The sequence below is a fragment of the Ailuropoda melanoleuca genome, chromosome 5, assembly GCF_002007445.2.
Source record: "Ailuropoda melanoleuca isolate Jingjing chromosome 5, ASM200744v2, whole genome shotgun sequence".
Classification (NCBI taxonomy): domain Eukaryota; kingdom Metazoa; phylum Chordata; class Mammalia; order Carnivora; family Ursidae; genus Ailuropoda; species Ailuropoda melanoleuca.
The window spans coordinates 61,278-80,019 of record NC_048222.1 but is presented as its reverse complement, the minus strand read 5'-3'; the positions used below and the strand labels follow the sequence as shown (position 1 = coordinate 80,019).

The following is an 18,742-nucleotide window of genomic DNA, read 5'->3' as shown; positions in this document are numbered from 1 at the left end:
CCCGCCCCGCCCTGCGCTGGCACTTCGGCCCGCCTCCCGCCCCGCCCCACGCTGCACTTCGGCCCGCCTCGCGCTGCACTTCGGCCCGCCTCCCACCCCGCCCCGCGCTGCACTCCTCCATCTGGGAGGGACCTGGCCGCTCTCAGGTCACCTGGAGCTCTTGACAGGCGCTGCCCCGGCGCCAGTGCTGCGCTCGCAGAGCTGGCTGGGTTTAGGGAAACCTTCACGAAGGAGCAATACTGGCGGGGGGGTTTGGTTTTCCCAGCCAGGAGGCCCGCAGTACTGGGGCGACGGGAGCTGAGAGGCGGGGTCTGGTGACGCAGGTGTGGTTGTTCCGTAGTCTTTGAGGGAGAAGGACAAGACACAAGAGAGGTCGGTGGGAGCAAAGCTGTGGAAATCCTTCCAGAAAATGCTGCTGAGCTCCAAACCCAGCAGGAGGGATGGAGGTTAGACTCCAGAAGGTACCCCTGAACCAGCTGGGAGGGAGAGGACCTGGCGGTGGGCGTGGAATTTCCTGCAGGAGGAATAATTTGGAAAGAGCGCAGGAGGCGGGTGAGATGCCCCATCCCCATCGCATCTCTGCCCCGGGGCGGGGGAGGGGGCACCGTCTGAGTACCCGAGGTCCTCAAAACCTGTAGACTGCACGCCTGCCCTCCAACCCCCAGCCCCTCTTACAGCCTCTCAGTCCCTTCCTGGGCTCTGTCCCTATTCCCTTCCACAGAGAAGTCCCTCAGTCCCCGCTGACTCCGGTCACACAGGATGACCTTGTGCGCTGGGAAGTTCTTCCTGCAGTGTAGTCCCCCTCCCCCATGCAGGCCAGTTCGGTGGAGTCCCATGTGCGCTTGCGGTGGGGTGTCTGACCCCCTGCAGACTTGGAGCCCCCCCCCCCCGCACGACACCACAGGAAACCTGGACACGGCGACTCAGGCTGGAGGTTTTTGTACCTTTTAGCATTTATTATTTTCCTCTGACAGACAGGAACTGGGGAGGGAACACCGGTTTTGGTCTCGATCAGCAGAAGCTGCATGTTAAAAGCAAACACCACACCACCATCCCTAAGAACAGCTGTCAGCGTTGTCTGTGAGGGGAAGCATGGAGTCCTTTCCTCTCGCCCTGGTGCCTGCAGAGGGGCTTCTAGGCATGGGGGTGGGGGGGGCATGTTCCTGGGACCTGCGGTGTGCAAGCCTGCGACAGGGCACAGGGCAGGGAGCAGGGTGCAGACCGACCTCTGCAGACGCCAGCAGCTCCTCTCTGGGATGGAACGGAATCACGGAATCCTGCTGTCTGGCTTTGGATGCATGATGCAGTTTCTGGCTTGGGTGGGATCAGCTCTAACTGGGTCTGTTCCACTCAGTAGTCACAGGACCTGGGTAACCTCCCTCTGCTCCCTGAGGTTGCAGGGACCTTACTCATCAGTAAATCAGATAAAGCACCTAGTGTGGAGGGTGCTTGTTGGGCTTTGAAATATCAGGTGTAGGGTGCTTAGCACATAGTAGGTCTTTAAGAAATGGTACTGCGCCGTGCCCCCGTCTCAGGGGCAGAACAGCTTGCCTCCCCTGAGCTGTCCTGACTTTACACCCACAGGGGTTTGCCCAGAAACCCAGCCCCCGCCCCCCGCCCTTGCTCTGAGGGATGAAGAAGCACGTTTATAATTTTCTGTTACTGTTGAAGCTTTTCAATTTTGGGACCGGTCGCTGTTTTGTGCGTTAACCACGTTTAAAATAAAAAAGCGTATCCATGTGCCTGTTCCTCCCAGTTGGCTGAGGGGTGGGCGTTCCCATGTCTGGCCTTCATGTAACCCTGGAGACAATCCTTGCCCTTCCCTTCTCTCCTTCCCCATGTTTGTCTCTGTCCTTGTGGACCAGGAAGGTGGAAAACACGAGAGACGCCTTCCCGCTCCTCTGAGTTAGCGATCTAGCCCAGCACAAATATCACTTACAATGGTTAGTAATCACATCAGCAAAAAGGAAAAAGAAACTGCTTTTAAAATTAATTTTAATATTCATTTATTTCTAGTGATCTCTGCACCCAATGTGGGGCTCGAACCCATGAACCTGAGATCAAGAGTTGCATGCTCGTCGCCCTGAGCCAGCCAGGCACCCCTAAAATTAATTTTAATTATATATACAATCTAGCCCAGTATTTAAAACATATTGTCATCCCTGCATACAGCATAAGAAATTGTTGCTCTGTTTTAATTCTATTTCATACTAAGTCTTGTGAAGTCCGCTGTGTGTTCTTCCCTAACAGCACACTTGAATTTGGATCGGCCACATGTCATCGCTGGGCTGCACAGGGGCCTCGTCCTTGCCTTCCTGTCTGATAACTGGGGAGACCAGAGAGCAGAGGTGCTTGGGGGCCTCACCTGTTAGCTTCAGAGGTGGGAGGAGTAGGTGTGGGAGGGAAACGAGCCCGTGCGGACCTGAGGGCTGTGGACCTCTGTGCGCGCCCCGGAAGTAGAGATGGGGAGCGAAAGACTGGGCTCGGCCGGCAGCGGCCTGCAGCTGGCTTGGATTCCTGCAGAGGCGCTAGACTGTGAGAGGCACAGGGCGGGGCCCTACACGGCGGCTTCCTCGGGCCTCCTGCACTCTTCTAGTGCCCTGCTGCCCCAGAACACAGAACAGCCCTGGGGAGAGGTGGACGGAGAGGCATGGGCAGCTCCCCGGGAGACAGCAGCCCAGCCATGGGGAGCACTCAGCAGCTCCCCTATGAGTTTTCCTACACATAGAGCCTGAGCAGAGGAGTCCCTGCCAGGGAGCACGTTGTCTGCAAGGTCCAGCCACCCCCACGTGCACCCCTGGGTTCCCAGTCCCCCAACAGGAAGCAACAACCCTCAGACTTGGGATTGTGGAGATCGGAGCAGTGGCTGGGGAGCAGGAGAGGGCCCCCAAACCCCTCTGCCGTGCTGGGGAGGTGGGCCAGCAGGCAGGAAAGGGGTCGGACCTCCAGACAAGCTGAGTGGTGGGGAGGGGAGCTATAGGTGCTGTCTGGGGAGGGACTCGGTCTCTGAGACTGAACCCAAGAGAAAGAGCGGCTGCAATGGCTTCACTGAGCTTTCTAGAGAGAAACAAATGGATTTCTGGACTGGTGAGAGTCCAGAGTGGGGGGTGAGTTCAGGAGGGTTCGAAGCTCGTTCTGAGCCTCAAACCCGCACTGTTCGGGGTGGTGGCCCCGCATTTTTCCGTTAGAAACAACGCTGTCGATGTGGTCGGATCAACTTCAGTCCTGGGAATCTAGCGTCTGGACTGAGATCTGCTGGTGTTCAACATAACACCAGATTTCAAAAACTCATCCGCAAACACCACGATGGTAAAATGTTTCATTAATACTTAAAAAATACTGGTTAACAGGTTGAAATGATACTATTTTGGATATATTGGATTAATGTATCTTTAATGTGACTACTAGAAAAAAGTTTAAATTACATGCGTGGCTTGCAGTGTAATTCTGATTTCACATGAGCTCACATTGTATCTCCGCTGGGCTCAGGGTGGAATGGCAGGGGACTGGTGCACCGCACCTGTGAGCAGGTGAGCAGGTGAGCTGGTGAGCAGGGCCGGATGCTGCNCATTTTTGGCTGTCAGCATGTGCTCACAAATAGTGCCATGAGGTGATGTGCTCTTGCATTAACATCCCCCCCTGTCCGAGGGAGAGGAGGGGGAAGGAGGAGGGGGGAGGGGGAGAGAGGAGCAGGAAGGGGGAGCAGGGGAAGGAGCAGTAGCAGCAGCAGGGCTGGCTGGCGGCTTCCTGGACAGGTTCAGCGGCATCTCTGGTCATCTCTGGTCGTTGCTAGAGCCATCCCCTGGCTCCCTGCTGACCCAGCCTCTGCATCCCTGACCAGAGGGAGGACCTTCCTCTCCTAGGACCTGGTACAGCAGCGGCCTGCGGTCTGTGATGACCCTTTACTGCCCAAGTCCCACCTGGGCCAGCAGATGCGGGAAGGCCTCCCGGGTCCTTCTAGACCATCTGTTCCGCGTCCCAGTTTCTGGTCGATGCTGAGCACTGGTGCAGGACAGCGGGCCGGGGCCAAGCTGGACGGAAGGCAATGGGACGCTGACGTTCCAAACGCGTCACTGTGTGCTTGGTCTTAGTGTCAGGCTGTTTACTCGTGTGTTCCCGTTTTGCCTGCGGACCTGAGTACCTGACAGCAGCGTATCGTGCTCACGCTGCCACAGGCTTCTCCCCGCCCCCACCTGCTCTCACACGGAGCTTCTCTTTCCTTGACACACAGAAAACTCCAGTAAGACGCTGCGTGGGTTTGCAGGCCCTCACTATCTACCTGGGGACTCCTCCTCTCGTCAGTAGCGGACTGAGAAAGCAGAGCTGGGTCTCGAGGATGGTATTTCTCGTTCCGCGACCAGCGCCAGGGTCCCGGGTGGAGGAGACCGAAGAGGCCAAGCCACTCCAGGAACACAAGGCTGGACAGAGAGGGAGCCGAGGGCCACACTGGGGGGGGACGCCGCCTGACCCGCGAGGCCACCATTCTCTGTGTCCCTCCCGGGCTGCCTCTCCCACACCCCGGCCTGTGCTGGGGCTCTGTTTGTGTTCTGGGCCCTTCCCTAAGCGGTCAGCATCATGACAGATGGCACAGATGTTTCCCGAGCCCGTGGGACAGAGACCCACAGCTGAGTTTCTTCTACCACGAAGACCTTCATCCTTGCAGCCCCTTCGGCTGCTAGACTCCGATCCGAGGGGCACCGGTGGCTCAGTGGGTTGAGGGTCCGACACTTGGCTTCAGCTCAGGTCACGATCTCAGGGTCCCGGGATTGAGCCCCACGTCGGGCTCTGAGCTCAGCATGGAGCCTGCTGGAGATTCTCTCTCCCTCTCCCTCTGCTCCTCCCCCTGCTCTCCTGCTCTCTCTCAAATAAATAAATAAACCTTAAAAAAGAAAAAGACCTCAATCCAAAGGAAACTGCCCCCGTGGGGAGAGTTTGGGAAGCTGTGCCTGGAGCCCTCCCTCAGGATGGCGGTCAGGCTCACCCAGGGGAGTCCGTGTGTAATGACCCCTTTGTTGCTCAAGCTGGGGCTGGGTGTGCTGGGGAGCCGAGTGACCTGCAAGGGGGGTATGTAAATTATCACTAATATGTTATGGCCAATATTGGGGGTGCTTTGGGAGGATCCCAGAGCTACCACAGACTTGCCCTCGTTGATCTCGCCAGCAGCTCTGCGAGGGACATTCTGTCTGCCGTCTGTGACGGGTGAGGCTCGTGAGCCGCAGAGAGGCAAAGTAAGTCCTCGAACGTCACGCAGGAAACTCAGGAGTCTGAACTGGAGCCCAAACCTTCCGGCTCAAAGTCCACATTCTTCCCATTCTCCATGATGCCTTGATTTCAACAGCCATCAGTTGTTTGAGCCCCCGGTGAACTGCCTACACGTGGGCAAGGACGGGGGCAATGGGATGCGGGGCCAGATCCAGGAGGTGACAGTTCCCAGGGCCTCCCGGAGCTCCTGGTCGGGTGGGGGGTCAGAGAAGGGACTCACGTGCTTCCCTGGTAACAACAGCAGCTTCTGTGACATTCGTGTGGTGGAATCTCTGGTCCTTGGACTCAGCTCACAGCGGAGAGGAGCTCTGCATTGTGCTCACAGAGCCTCTCCCTTTCTGGCTGCATGTCCAAGGGCTCCAGGGCTCGGACGGTGTCCTGCAGATTCACCAGCAGCCAGGTGGGCCCCATGTCTTCCTCTCCACAGAGCCGTTGCCCAAGGACACCCAAGAGTATGGTTGGATGCTTCCCCCTCGGAGGGACGCATCGGAGGGACGCATCTGAGGGACACTGGAGCCCACAGGCGGTGGTGACGGGGTCCTGCAGAATGTCTGTGCTGGTGGGATAGCTGACTGGCTGAGACTGGGCAGAGGGCTGCCCCCGGCTGCGGTGGACGCTGGCTCTGGGAAGGGAGAAGGAAACGGAGGACGCGGAGGCCAAAGAGAAGCAGGGAGGAAGATAAAGGAGGGAGAGGGAGAAAATAAATGAACAATAGGAAAGAGTAAACATGGACACATAGACAGCGTGGCAGGGAGAGGGAAGCAGGTGGACGAGGCCACGTCAGCCCCTCTCCAGAGCGCGGATACCACGTATGGACACATGCTGCTTGTGACATGGGCTGCATGGTCCTGAGCCTGGGACCCACGGAGCATCCTGAGACCAGAAGGACCAGGAGCCAGCTCCTTTGTGGATGTTCAGGCCTCTCCCGCCGGCAGAGCCCGGAGTCTGGGAGAGCAGCTGCCATGGGTACGTGGCTCCACGCTTGACGAGTCGTCGGAAAATGTGGAGGGTATGGTCACTGGGCTCGGGGGGCTTCCAGTGGTCGGGACAAGCACCCGTTCCTCTCACGGGGCCTCCCTGGGGCAGCAGGAGGGCCAGAAGCTTGCTTTCCGAAGGTCCTTCTCTGCAGGTGCTCCGGGCCACGGTGCCCCGGGCCACGGGGCCTGCCGCAGTCTTCCTCCTTTTGGGTTTTCCCCACTCTTGCTCTCGGTCTGCATGCCCGTTCTTTCTTTGCTGTGTTTCTTTCTGCTTCTGGGCACTTCTTTGGCCCCTTCCCGCCTTCCCAGTCATGCTGTCCTGACGAGGAACTGCCCACCAGCCCCGCCTGCAGTGTCTTCTGCAGCTGGACCATCTGTGTCTTACCCACCTCCTCCCTGTGTTACCCGAACCACGCAGACAGCCAGAGGCCTTCAGAAATGCGCCCAGAAGGGGACAGAGAATAATAGACCTTTGTTTTCTCTGAGGTTGAACTAAAGCGTGTTAACATTTGTAATATTTCAGAGTTCATACCCCTGCTAAACTGCTGGTCCCTGGAGGCAGAATTTAACTTTTATTTTTTATTTATTTTTATGTTTTGAGAGAATGAGAGAGAAGGTGCGTGAGCAGTGGGTGCAGAGGAAGAGAGAATCCCAGGCAGACTCCATGCTCAGCCTGGAGCCCGACGTGGGGCTCGACCTCACGACCCTGAGCTCACGACCTGAGCCAAAATCAAGAGTTGGTGGCTGAACCGACTGAGCCCCCTAGGCGCCCCCAGAATTTAACTTTTGGGTTTTGCTTGCCTGGCCAGATTTACAAAGTAATGACCACGCACGTGCCTTTAGAGACGGTAACTACTGTCCCACCTCTCGTCTGCCTCCTGTCTGCCCGGCCCCTGAAGGCGCTGGACCTTTTCCTCCCCAGCTTCACAGAGCGACAACCAACGTGTGACGCGCGCAGGTTCACGGTGCACAACGTGACGATTTGATGCACGTATGTGTTGTGAAATGTCTGTTGCGGTGAGATCAGTAAACACGTCCTTCCCCACGTAATTGCTGTTTTGTTGTCGTTGTGGTAAGAACACCAACCAGCTCGTCTTGGAGCCAGGTTCGTGTGAAGGGTGGTGTTGTTGACCACAGCCGCTGCACAGATCCGTGGCACGTACCCCGCGTACAGTGGGAAGTGTGTACCTTCTGACCAGCGTCTCCCCATCTCTCCCCAGCCCGGCCGACCCAGGGCTCTGTCTCTGTGACCGCCGTGCTGTTAGGTCCCACAGGGAAGGCGACCCTGCCTCCGGAATCTCACTCGGCACCGTGCCTCAGGCTCCCGCCGTGTTACTGCAAATGGCAGGACTTCAAATTAACGTCTCGTTTTCTTCGGATAAATCCTCAGCAATACAACTACTGGGTTGTATGGTATTTCTACTTGTAATTCTGGGAGGAACGCCCACGCTGTTTTCCACGCTGGCCGCCCCCACTTCCATTCCCACCAGCACGGGAGTCTGGTAGGCGGCACTGATTACTGGGTCCTGCTGGTCAACACAGGAGGCCGCGCTGTGCCTTTCGGTTGAATACTTTGATCCATTTCCATTTAAAGTAATTGCTGATGGGTAAGGAGCTGGTACCCCATCTTGTGAATTGTTTCTGCCCTGTTTGGTGGCTCCCTTTCCCTGTGCTGCTCCCTTTTTGTGAATCGATGGTTTTCCGTGGTGTCGCGCGGGGATCCTTCTCTCTTCCTGTGTGGAATCCACGAGGGGTTTTTGCTTGCTGGTCGCCCTGAGGCTTCCTTGAGGCATCTTGTAGTTGTAACAGTCTGCTTCCAACTGACGACAACTTATTTTTGATCACACACAAAAAACTACTCTTTACCCCCCTTTCATGTTTTTTGATGTCACAAGTTACAATTTTTTAATATTGTGTATCCACGAACAAGTGATTGCGACTGCTAAGTCGTTGTACTGGAATGTTCTGAGTCTGACTCTGCACGTGGCTTCACCAGTGTACTCTGTGTTTTCATAGGTTTTCATTTTACGAATTAGCGGTCTTTCATCTCCGCTTAAAGACCACCCTTCAGCATTTCTTGTGAGGGAGGTCTAGTGGTGGAAAGTCTTCATATGCCCTCCATGTCCGCCCCGGGAAAACCGTGGATTTGTATTTGTCCACAGGCCTGGGTCTTAACACAGTAACGAGTATGAGATCGTTTATACACATTTCCAAACACACAAAATACTCCGTAGGGTTCGCGGCCCCATGTGTACGTGACGGAAGCACCAACACGCGGCTCGGGGCACACACCAGTGTACGACTGCGTTGGCTCTTGGAGGGAGAGGGAGAGGAGGAGAGCCTCCAATTTATCTCTAACATTTAACTTCACTTGACAAAAACCTGAAGCAAATATGGCAAAATGTTTACATTTGTTAATTCTGGGCTGTGGTTACAAGGGTGCTTATTATATGATTTTCTATTTTTTCCATATTAATTTTTTCAAAAAAAAGTTAAAAAAGGAAAAATATAAAAAATGAATAAAGGATAAAAATAAATATTCCAAGTAATTCTTAAATTCTAAAATTAAAAAGTTCAAACTCCCTAGTACTCAGGAAAGTACAAATAATGAGATACGAACACAATAATGAGATAAGACTTTGTACTCACCAGATTGGCATTTTTTTTTTAAATTTCCAAATCTGATAAAGATGTGGAAAAATGAGACACTGTATACATTGCTGGTAGGAACGTGAATGGTCACAGCCTTATGTCAGAGAGCATCAAGGCAAATGGTAGAAAACGCAGCCCACTGGTGCCTAGGAAGCAAACGGTAAGAAAAGGGAGATGTTCTCAGCCTTGAGGTGGAATCAGCCTGTGGGGCAAGAAGCAAGGAAAGGAAGGGCCCGCACACAGACATCCTGTACCTGTTTCCCTAGGAGAGACAGCATTTGCCTTGTTAAAAATAGGAATTAGAGACTGAAATAAATAAAAAAAACAGAGTTGGAAGTCCTCAACGAAAATCAGATACATGCAGACAAAGAGCAAAGGAAAACAACCCTGAACGTCAGTGCACGGGTGGTAGGTCAGCTTGTAAGTGGGGTTAGCGCATGAGACGCGAGCTCAAACATGGGGTCGGTAAGGGGATTAAAAACCCAACAAATGATGTTCCGTTTCTTCCCTGGAGAGGCACTTGGGTGGCTCCGTCGGGTAAGCATCTGACTCTTGGTCTCAGCTCAGGTTTGGATTTCAGGTCTTGGTCTCAGGATCGTGAGTTCAAGCCCCATGTTAGGATCCATGCTAGGCGTGAGACCTTCTTCATAAATGAGTAAAATAGAAGACAGGAGCATAAGTCTAGAGGCTGCCATGCCAGTGCGGACGGGGTGGTCTCCGTCGGCCGGGAGAAACCACAGGCTGCGTCAACAGCCAGGTTCCAACACAGGGCTGGCAGGGGCAGGGCAGAAGCCAAAGACACCCGGTCCTCACTTGACTCAGCTAAAGAGATTGTTCGTTTTTCAAATTTTTTAAAACTGTTTTTTTAATTAAGTTTCTATTCTAATTTGTTAGTAGACATACAGTGTTATATTAGTTTCTGGTGCTCATCCCGACAGGTGTCCTCCTTGCTCCCCATCACCTGTTTCCCCATCCCTCCACCCCCCCCCCGGTGACCTCTAGAGTTCAGAGTCTGTTTCTTGGTTTGCTTCTCTGTTTTTGTTCCCCTTGTCTCATTTGTTTTATTTCTTAAATTCCACATATGAGTGAAATCATAAAGAGTTACTATCCAACATATACAAAGAACTTATACAACTCAACACCCCAAAAACAAATAATCCAATTAAAAATGGGCAGACAACTTGAACAGATTTTTCTCCAAAGAAGACATCAAAAGATTATTTAACTCTGGATTGGCCTGTGTGAGGGCCTGGTTAATTTCATGTGTGAATTTCGTACCCAGGTATTTGGTGGATGCTGGTCTAGGTGTTGCTGCGAGGACGTGTTTAGGTGAGATTAGCATTTAAATCCGTGGACTCTGGATACAGCAGACGACCCTCCCTGATGTGGAGGCTTGAGGTTCCCTGACACAGAGAATTCTGCCTCCAGCTGCAGCATCTGGTTGGCCGTGGCTCTCCCACCTGCTGGCCTGCCCCACAGAATTCGAACTTGCCCGTCCTGCCCACTGCGTGAGCTCGTTTCCTCAAGCTCTTTCCACATACATTGGTTGGCTGTTTCTCTGGAGAGCCCTAACACCGTCTGCCCACCCTCAGACCTCACACTATCCGTGCAGTAGATGACATCACACAAGATGACCAGGAAATGGGATTGCCCCTAAGGATCTCAACAGACCCCTATCAGAAGGCCTGAGCCTGCTGACTTTGCCTCACAGAATTCCTGTGCCTGGAGCCCAGCCCAGGGCCCTCACAACTCTCCACTCTGAAAGCCACGGTTTGATAAAGGCCCCAGGGATGGGACTGCCATCCAGGAGGAATCCAGGAAGGCAGCTCGGGGAATCCCGGGGTGGGAGGGGCAGATGAAGAGCTGGTGTTTGCAGAGGGGCCCGGGCGCCGGGAGCTGCCTCTGAGCTTAGGCTGGCGGCGAGGTCTCCAGGCCTCCGTGCACACTGCTATGGGCTGTGTCCTCACCCACACCACTCAGGAAGCCAACAGGCCCATGGGGGTGGCTCTAATCTCATCTGACCAGCTTCCCTGTGAGGACAGAGATAACAGAAGCAGTCCTGCACACAGCAAGGCCATGAGGGGACACGGCAAGAAGCTGGCCCGTGGCCAGCCAAGGGAGAGGTCCCAGACCATGACGATCTCAGACTTCCCACCTCCAGAACTCTGAGCAAGACCACCCGGGGTGGTGTTTGTCGTGGCAGCTCTCCCAGACGTGCAGACCAAGTCCCCTGTTGCTCTCGAAGCCGTGTCTCCCCCCCCAGCTCAGTGCCCAGCTCCTCCTGGGTGTGCGAGGGGTCTCCCCGCTCCTGGTCCCTCCCCCGCACAGTCCTGCTGCCCGCTGGCGGCTTCCTCCATCGCCAAGTCCCTGTGCAGGCCCTCTGTGCCATGTTTTTACCCCTGCCAGACCACTCTGGGTGCTGGAGACCTCAGCCGTTGGGGCAGAAGCACAAGCCAGCCAACCCGGCGAGAACATGGTGGAGGAAAAATAACAGGCTAGGGCAGGGGAGGAGGAGGCGAGGGCCTGGGTTTCGGTAGGCCCCAAACAGGCCCAGGAGGTGATACTCGCAGCTCCTCAGAGGCACTGACCCACGACACGTCCACACGGTGACGGCTGGCTGGTGGAATCACGGCTATTTTCTTCTCTTCTGTGCTTTCTGATGTATTGCAGTTAACCTACTTGTTTTTACAATTAGAAAAAACCCCACAATAAATATTACTTACAGACCGAATCTTCCGTCTGCTTCCGTCGTCTGCGGGACGGAGTCTGACGCAGAAAGGCCTCCCGCGGCCTCCCCGCCTCCGCCCAAACTCCTCTTTGCTCCTCTCAGGACAAATGTCTTGTCCAGTCGGACGGTTCTCAGTGACCCGCATTGGCCAAGCAGGGCTGCCAGATTCGGCAAATTAACAGTATGGGACACCCAGTTAAATCTGGATTTCAGAGAATGAGCAATGCAATTATTCAGGACACGCTAACAGGATTTTCTGAAATTCAGGTTTAACTGAGCGTCGGCTCTGTACTTTATCTGGCGACACCACGAGGGAGTTTCCCTCCCCATCCGCTGGAATCATCTTTCTCCTTAGGCGGGAGTGGGGTTCAGAATGACAAGCCTGTCAGCTCCTCGGTAAGGCATGCCTGGGGGGGTCTTGAGGCAGATAACACACCTCTGGGGGCGTCGGGCTGACACGAGCCTCGACCTCAGGGCTGGGAGTTCAAGCCCCCTGCTCGGTGTAGAGAATCTTTATAAAGAAAAAAGAATGCTTCTTTGACCGAGGCCTCTGACCCTGGACTCGGGTGAAAAGGTGAAAGACCTAAGGCTCTGAAGTTTTCCCCAGAAAAGAAACTCTCCTTTTCAGGACGTTTCTTTCAGTCTTCCTACTATTTTCATTGAGGTAAAATGTCCTCATTTTTTTTTTTTACCCTTGTGCCAAAAAAAAATAGGTTTTGTTGATTTTAGATGTTGGATGATGTAGGGAGGCTTTTAACACGGACCGCTTCTCCCCCGTGACTGCCCGGGCCCGGTCTGCAGCGGGCAAGGCCGGGACTCCCCCGTCTCTGCGAGACTGCCCTGCGCTCTGGCCAAGCTGGCGAGGANCAGGCTGGGGAGTGCGGGAGCTTGGCGGGTCATCATGTCTGGGGCCCCCCCCCCCCCCCCCCGGCATCGCGACCCACACACAGCGTGCGAAGCCTTTGAACCCTGGTCGGCTTCGCACGGAGTCCGAGGTGCGGGTGGGGACACGGTGTCATCCCGCCCAAAGCCAGCTCAAGACAAGTTTCCCCTTTAAGACCGTGGGAGTCAAGATTCTCCCCCATGACCATGTCTCTCCGTCTGGACATCCTTAGGCCTGGTGCAAAACAGCTGATTTTTGTTGCTGTGTTAAACTGAGCCCTTTTACAGAGGCTCTACGGGCTGAGGTGACAAAAACCCTTAGGCTACCTAGTTAAGTGAAGACACAACAGTGTTTAGTGTGCAGAATTTTGCTAAATAAAAGGGAGAAACACAAATATATGCTTGATTTGCTTCTAAAGAAACACTGAAAGGACACACAGAAAATAAAAGTGTTTCCCTTTGGGGCAGGGGTGGGGTCTGGCACAGGGGTGGAGAGAGGCGGGTGCTTGTAAATTTTCCTGACGTACATATTCTTATCACTGAACCAGTGAATAACTGGGGGACACCTGGGGGGCTCAGTCGGTCAAGCATCTGCCTTCAGCTGGGACGTGATCCTGGGGTCCTGGGATCGAGTCCTGCATCGGGCTCCCTGCTCCGTGGGGGGTCTGCTTCTCTCTCTCCCTCTGCCCCCACCCCCGTGCTCTCTCAAATAATAAAATCTTTTTAAAAGTGATTAAGTGTATAACCCTTTAAAAATTAAATTACATCATAAAAATTACATCATATATTTTATTTTTTCGGCTGTATCCTTTGTCGTGAGAGAAGCTGAGCTGGAAATAGGGAGCCAGCCTCTAGCCTCCCCGGTCGCTGTGCTCCTTCCACTTCCTGGGCCCACGATGCACCAGCAAGGCCACCGCACTCCGTCCCCACGACTTTATCACTTTGGCGCTCAACACTGTCAGTCTTTTTACAAATTTTCCCCAAATCTGCTATGCCACGTGCTGTAATTCCTGGTACTCTGTCAGCTCTCCGCAGATAGGCTTCGATTTCCTCGAGCATCGACCCCAGCGTCGGAAGACCGGGCTCGTTCTGCCCTCTGTCTGCTCTACTCCCGCTCTCTTCTTCCCCAGGCGCCCGGTTATCTTTGCTTGTGAGTTACATATAGGGAAGACTATCTGCAGAAATCGTTCAAGGCTACGATCATGTTAGTTTCTTCCCAGAAAGATGTCCGTTTTTGACACGAGCCATCTAAGAGTCACCTTAAACAAGGTCAACACGACATTTTGGGGCCTGGGGCTTCATTTCTAGCTCCTTTAAAGGCTGCCAGCCTGCAGAATCAGCAAACGTCCCCAGACAGAAACAACCCCAGGTGCCAGGCTCCCCTCTATAGCGCCCCTTCCTTTCCCAAATCTGAATTTTTCAGATACTTTAAAAATATTTTATCCAGACTTTTTAGTTGTCTTCACTTGCAGGAAGTCAGAAGTCCTCAGGGCACCCGCAGAGGTGGACACCCTTCTGCTCTGGGCTTCGGTCCCTCAGGGGCTGGCTTGCACAGAACCTGCTTTCCCTTGTGTCCAAGGAACAAGTCTTGAACTCGCACACAGCGCCTCCCCCCGCGCCCCCAGGCTCTCATCCAGAAGAGCTGGGGCCCCCCCTGCAGTGCAGAGCCAGGCTGCACCCCGGGAACTCAGGCGCTGCCCTGTGGCATTGGGGCCCCTGATAGGTCTCAGTTTGCAGACCAGGATGTGACAGGAGCTTAGAGTTGGGCTCTAGAGAAGGGCCAAACAGAAAACACTCAGTGGTGTTAATGATGCATTAAAAACCTGTAAGTGAGCAAAGATTTCCGCAGCTTGCCCTGCTAGACAAAGCTCCTTCGTCCCCCGGCAGCTTCTGCTGAGCGTATTGGTGCGGCGTGACTTGAAGGGCTGAGGGTCCCGGGGAAGAAGCTCGGAGGCAGGTTTTCTGAGGCTGCCTCGCCGGCGTTCATCTTGTCCAGAGTCACTTACGGGACTGGCTCCGCTGGGCAGCCTCGCGGGCCCCGGGGGCGCGTCGCTCCCTCTGCAGGGTGGAGACGGCGGCTGGGCGGCAGGCCCAGGGGCGCGGGACCGCAGAGCGCGGGTCGGGCAGGCCAGGCGGGGGCGGCTCCGCGGACACTCGGGGGACGGTCCCCCGGCGGCGGCTCCGCGGCGGACAGCGGCCGGGTGGCCCTGGTTGGGGCACCGTCTGTCGTTGGCTGACCTCGGTAGGTGGCCGTTGGGAACGTGGGCGGTTGGGGCGCGGGCGGCCGGGGGCGCGCTCGGGGAGGAGCCGGCGCGCGCCCCCCGCGCCTCGGGGACTGAGGGCGGTTAAAACTGCAACCGATTTGGGGGCGATCGTGATTGCCCCACTTTCAGTGCGGGTGCAGCCCTGCCTGGAAGTCGGCAGCTGCGCGGGCGGGACGGAAAACAGCCGCGAGCGCGGGCCCCCGAGCGCGGGGCCGCGGGGCGCACTGGCAGGGCACGCAGCCCGCTTTGCACCTGCCGCGGCCCCCACCTGCTGTGTCACCCCACCTGCCGCGGCCTCTCACCTGCCACGGCCCCCACTTGCTGTGTCACCCCCTTGCCGCGGCCCCCACCTGCTGTGTCACCCCACTTGCCCTGGCCCCCACCTGCTGTGTCGCCCCACCTGCCGCTGTCCCCACACTGTCCTGGGGCTGGTGGAGTGGGAGGTGGCCCCAGGCTGGTGGGGCTTGAAGCTGACACATCGCTGGGCCCCGTCCAGAAAAAAGACCCAGGACCGCCAGGCTGGCCCAGTGCGTAGAGCATGTGACCCTTGATCTCAGGGGTGAGTTCAAGCCCCACAAAACAAAATGGAAAAAATTTAAAAAAGGATCCAAAAATGAGAAAACGTAAAAATAGGAACCAAACCGCGTATTTACTTGCAATGATGACCATATCCCCCACCCACTCCCCCTGTCAACCCTCAGTTTGTTTCCCAGAGTCCAGAGTCTCTCGCAATTTGTCTCCCTCTCTGATTTCTCCCCCCTCAGGTTTCCCTCCCTTCTCCTGTGGTCCTCCGCTCGATTCCTTACGTTCCACACATGAGTGAAAGCCTACGGTATTTAGGACGCCAGCATTCTTTAACAACCTGGAGGCGGACTGAGCAATGGGTTTCAGGCTGTCCCCTCCGCCAGGACCGTGTGGCTTTCCCTGGCAGCTCCGAAGCTGTCTGCTGAGCTCTCCATGTCTCCTGAGTCCTGCCTCTTGGGCCTCTGCTCCCCTGACCTTGCTTCTCATAACTTAAGTTTCAGTGTTAGACATTCTGTTCTTACTTCATTGACATTTGACTGGCAAGCCCCCTTCCCTGGCCCCCTGGCTGGGGCTGCCCTGCCGGCTGGCTCTCCTGGGCTAGACCCTTCTTCCCCAGGCTGGCGAGGCTGTGTGCCCCCTTCCCCTTCCCAGACCTACATGTGGACAGTTAACTTGCCTTAGCCAGAAATGTCTTCCCTTCAGGAATTACAATGCCAGCTTTAAAGCTATTCTTTTTATTTTATTTATTTTTTGGTTCAGTTTTTAATTTTATTTATTTACTTTTAAAGTAGGCCCCATGCCCCGCCTGGAGCCCAATGTGGAACCCAACATGGGGCTCGAACTCAGGACCCTAAGATCATGACCTGAGCCGAGATCAAGAGTTGGAGGTTCCCCGGGCTGAGCCAGCCAGCCGCCCCAAGTTTTTACCTTAATTCCACTGTAGTTAACACAGGGTTGTACTCAGAGCTATGGCACAGCAATTCACGGTTCTGTACATCCCTCAGTGCTCGGCCTGCTAAGTGTCTTCTCTAGGCCCCATCACCTATTCCAACCACCCCTGCCCTCCAGGACCCCTGGGTCCTGGCAACCTGGTCCCCTCCAGAGAGGCGCGTGGAGCTGCGTCCCGTGTTGGGGGACAGCGCCCCCTGCGGTCCACAGAGAGACAGGGCCACGCACTGCAGAAGGACCCCCTCCTTTGCCAGTTCCAGGCTGGGTGGCAGGTAATCCAGGTAAAAGTAATTCAGAAGGTACCTTGACTTTGAGGTGCTGATGATGTCTCCAAGCATCAGTACGGAGACCAGGCGCAGAGAGAAGGGTCTGCATGGCTCTGGGGCTCAGGGAGGCTACAGGGCTGGGTAAGGCCCACTGCCAGGGGCAGAGTGGACGGCTGGATGTGGCCTTTACCTCCGAGGTCCCTGCATGAGGAGCAAGTAGCTATACTTTCACTATTTACCTGCCACCCAGACTGTTCCTCTTCCCCAGAGGGGGAAAGGGCACCTAGGGGCCAGCAGAGAAGACAGTTTCCTGTGAGGGACTCCCGAGGACGTAACGTTTCAGTGTGGTCAGTTTGGATGCAGGCTGAGGACGTGCCACGGGGATTCCAGGTTAGGATGTAGTTGGAGACTTTTCGGAAGGAGTGCTTGAGATGCCCAGCTCTGTGTTGGCCGAAGGGGAGTGTGCAAGGAAGGGAGGACCTGATCCCATCACTCAGGGAGCTAAGCAGGAGCTGAAGTCGGGGGGGGGGGGCAAAGCTTCCTGGGGGATAAGTGAGGTAGGGATGCAGGAAGGGACCTTCAAGCCCTGCAACGCCTTTGTGCAGGTCAGAGTGGATCCGGCCCCTCCCTGGGCTCAGGGCTGCTCCTGGGGGGGTCCTGGGTCTCAGCCCCGACCGTCCCCTCTGCTTGCTGCACACATGCAGTCAGTGGGGGCCCCCAAAGGGAGGAAGAGCGAGCAGTCGGGAGGGTCTCGTGCGGGAACCGGCTGAGAGGGTCTCGGACTGACGGGAGTACTTTGGAACAATGGCAAGGAGGACGCAGGGCCTCCCCTGCCTGGAACCAGGCGGTTGGAGAAGACGCGGATCGTCTGACCCTGGCTGCAGTATTTTACAGAAGCGAAAACCGTTCAGAAAAGTCACTGAGCACGTAGTCCGCGCAGGAGTGCACCACATGGGCCGTGAGACCTCCGTTTCCAGCTGCGACACGCGGCCCACTGTCCCGCGAGGCAGGCTGAGACGGCCGTCCCCGAACAGGGAGCTCTAACCCTCTGGAATTAGGACTGTGATTCAGGCTTTTGTGCTATTTTACTTTTTTAAAGATTTTATTTATATTTGTCAGAGACCGAGTACAAGCAGGGGGAGTGGCAGAGGGAGAGGCAGGCTCCCCACTGAGCAGGACCGGTGGGCAGGGCTTGATCCCAGGACCCCCGGATCATGACCTGAGCAGCGAAGGCAGAGGCTTCACCGACAGGCCCCCAGCCGCCCTGACGCCCCGACGTTTTGCTGAGTCTAGAATTCCTCATTCCAGCCACTGATTGTCCCTCTTCTAGAACATGTGAAACCCTAAGGAATGGTTTAGAGTTTGTTCCAAGTGGAAATGCACAGTGGGGGTCCGCGGGAGAAGTCCCCGCCCTATCTTCTGGTCGTCGGGACATCCGACTTCAGGGTCATTTTAATTAGGATTGTCTTCATGGAGTCAGAGGTGTTTTGTGGTTTTTCTGTGAAGTGTCGATTCACTCCGCGCAGCCTTCCGCCTGACGGTAACACTGTTGCCCTGGTGAGCGCGAGTCAGCCCCTTGGATTTGACGACAGTCCTAAACACGTTTCTTCCACGATTTCATTTGGTCATTCGTCTCTTGACACTGTGCTTCTGGTATTTTCCATGGAGAGATTTAAGAAAGTGTTTATCACTGAAGCACAGCGGACAAGAACTTTCTACTGGTTTTTGGCGTACAGCATGGAGGATGGGCGGCCGTGCACGGTATGCGCTGCTTGTCACCATGGGTGCGGTCACCGTCTGTCACCAGCAAGGTCATCACCGTGTCACCGGCTGCATTCCCTCCGTGCAGACCTCAGTCAATGGAGTTGACTCTGTCCTTGCTTGTAGGATGTCTCCTCTGAAACGTTGCTGAGCTCGTGTCCACTTAGCAGGGAGCCCTGCCTTGTCGCGTTCAGTCAGCCCGGACGAAAGCCAGGAAGACCACCGAGCAACTGTAGACGCTACCAGATGGCATAAGGTGCTGTTCCCGTCTGTCCACCATCCAGCTAGTGACCCCGTGCACTCACCAAGCCTCTGCGGAGCTCTAAGGGACGAGTCTGTGGCCAGGAAGCGTGTGGCCAGCACCACCTGCATCGGGATCCGGGTCCCAGCTCTCCGTTTTCCCCGTGTGGCCGTATCACATCACGAAACAGGACAGAAGTGTCGAAAGGTCAGGGGTTAGAGCCTGAAGGACAGATG

At 55.4% G+C, this 18,742-nt stretch overlaps 1 protein-coding gene and 1 long non-coding RNA gene across 18 annotated transcripts in view; one reads left to right on the top strand and one right to left on the bottom strand.

The window, feature by feature from the left end:
- Nucleotides 1–4,369, top strand: part of LOC117802260 — a 25,748-nt gene extending 21,379 nt beyond the window's left edge. For 6 of the 17 annotated variants that reach the window (XR_004625318.1, XR_004625317.1, XR_004625316.1 and 3 more), the window contains 4 exons: nt 341–934; nt 2,251–2,348; nt 3,189–3,309; nt 4,232–4,369. Coding sequence is in view for 2 of the 17 variants with exons in the window: in XM_034660216.1 (XP_034516107.1) it covers nt 341–446; nt 2,251–2,348; nt 3,189–3,309; nt 4,232–4,305 (399 nt within the window). In the remaining 15 variants the exon portion in view is untranslated. Of the gene's footprint in view, nt 1–340; nt 935–974; nt 1,860–2,250; nt 2,349–3,188; nt 3,310–4,231 lie in introns of those variants that run through there. The other 11 variants (XM_034660216.1, XM_034660217.1, XR_004625326.1 and 8 more) reach the window with 8 other exon arrangements.
- Nucleotides 4,370–4,804: 435 nt separating this feature from the next.
- Nucleotides 4,805–12,162, bottom strand: LOC117802261. The gene is made up of 3 exons (XR_004625327.1): nt 11,615–12,162; nt 8,889–9,037; nt 4,805–5,884 (listed from the first exon to the last, which is right to left on the bottom strand). It is a non-coding gene; the product is annotated as an uncharacterized LOC117802261 (long non-coding RNA).
- Between the last annotated feature and the right edge of the window lie 6,580 nt (nt 12,163–18,742).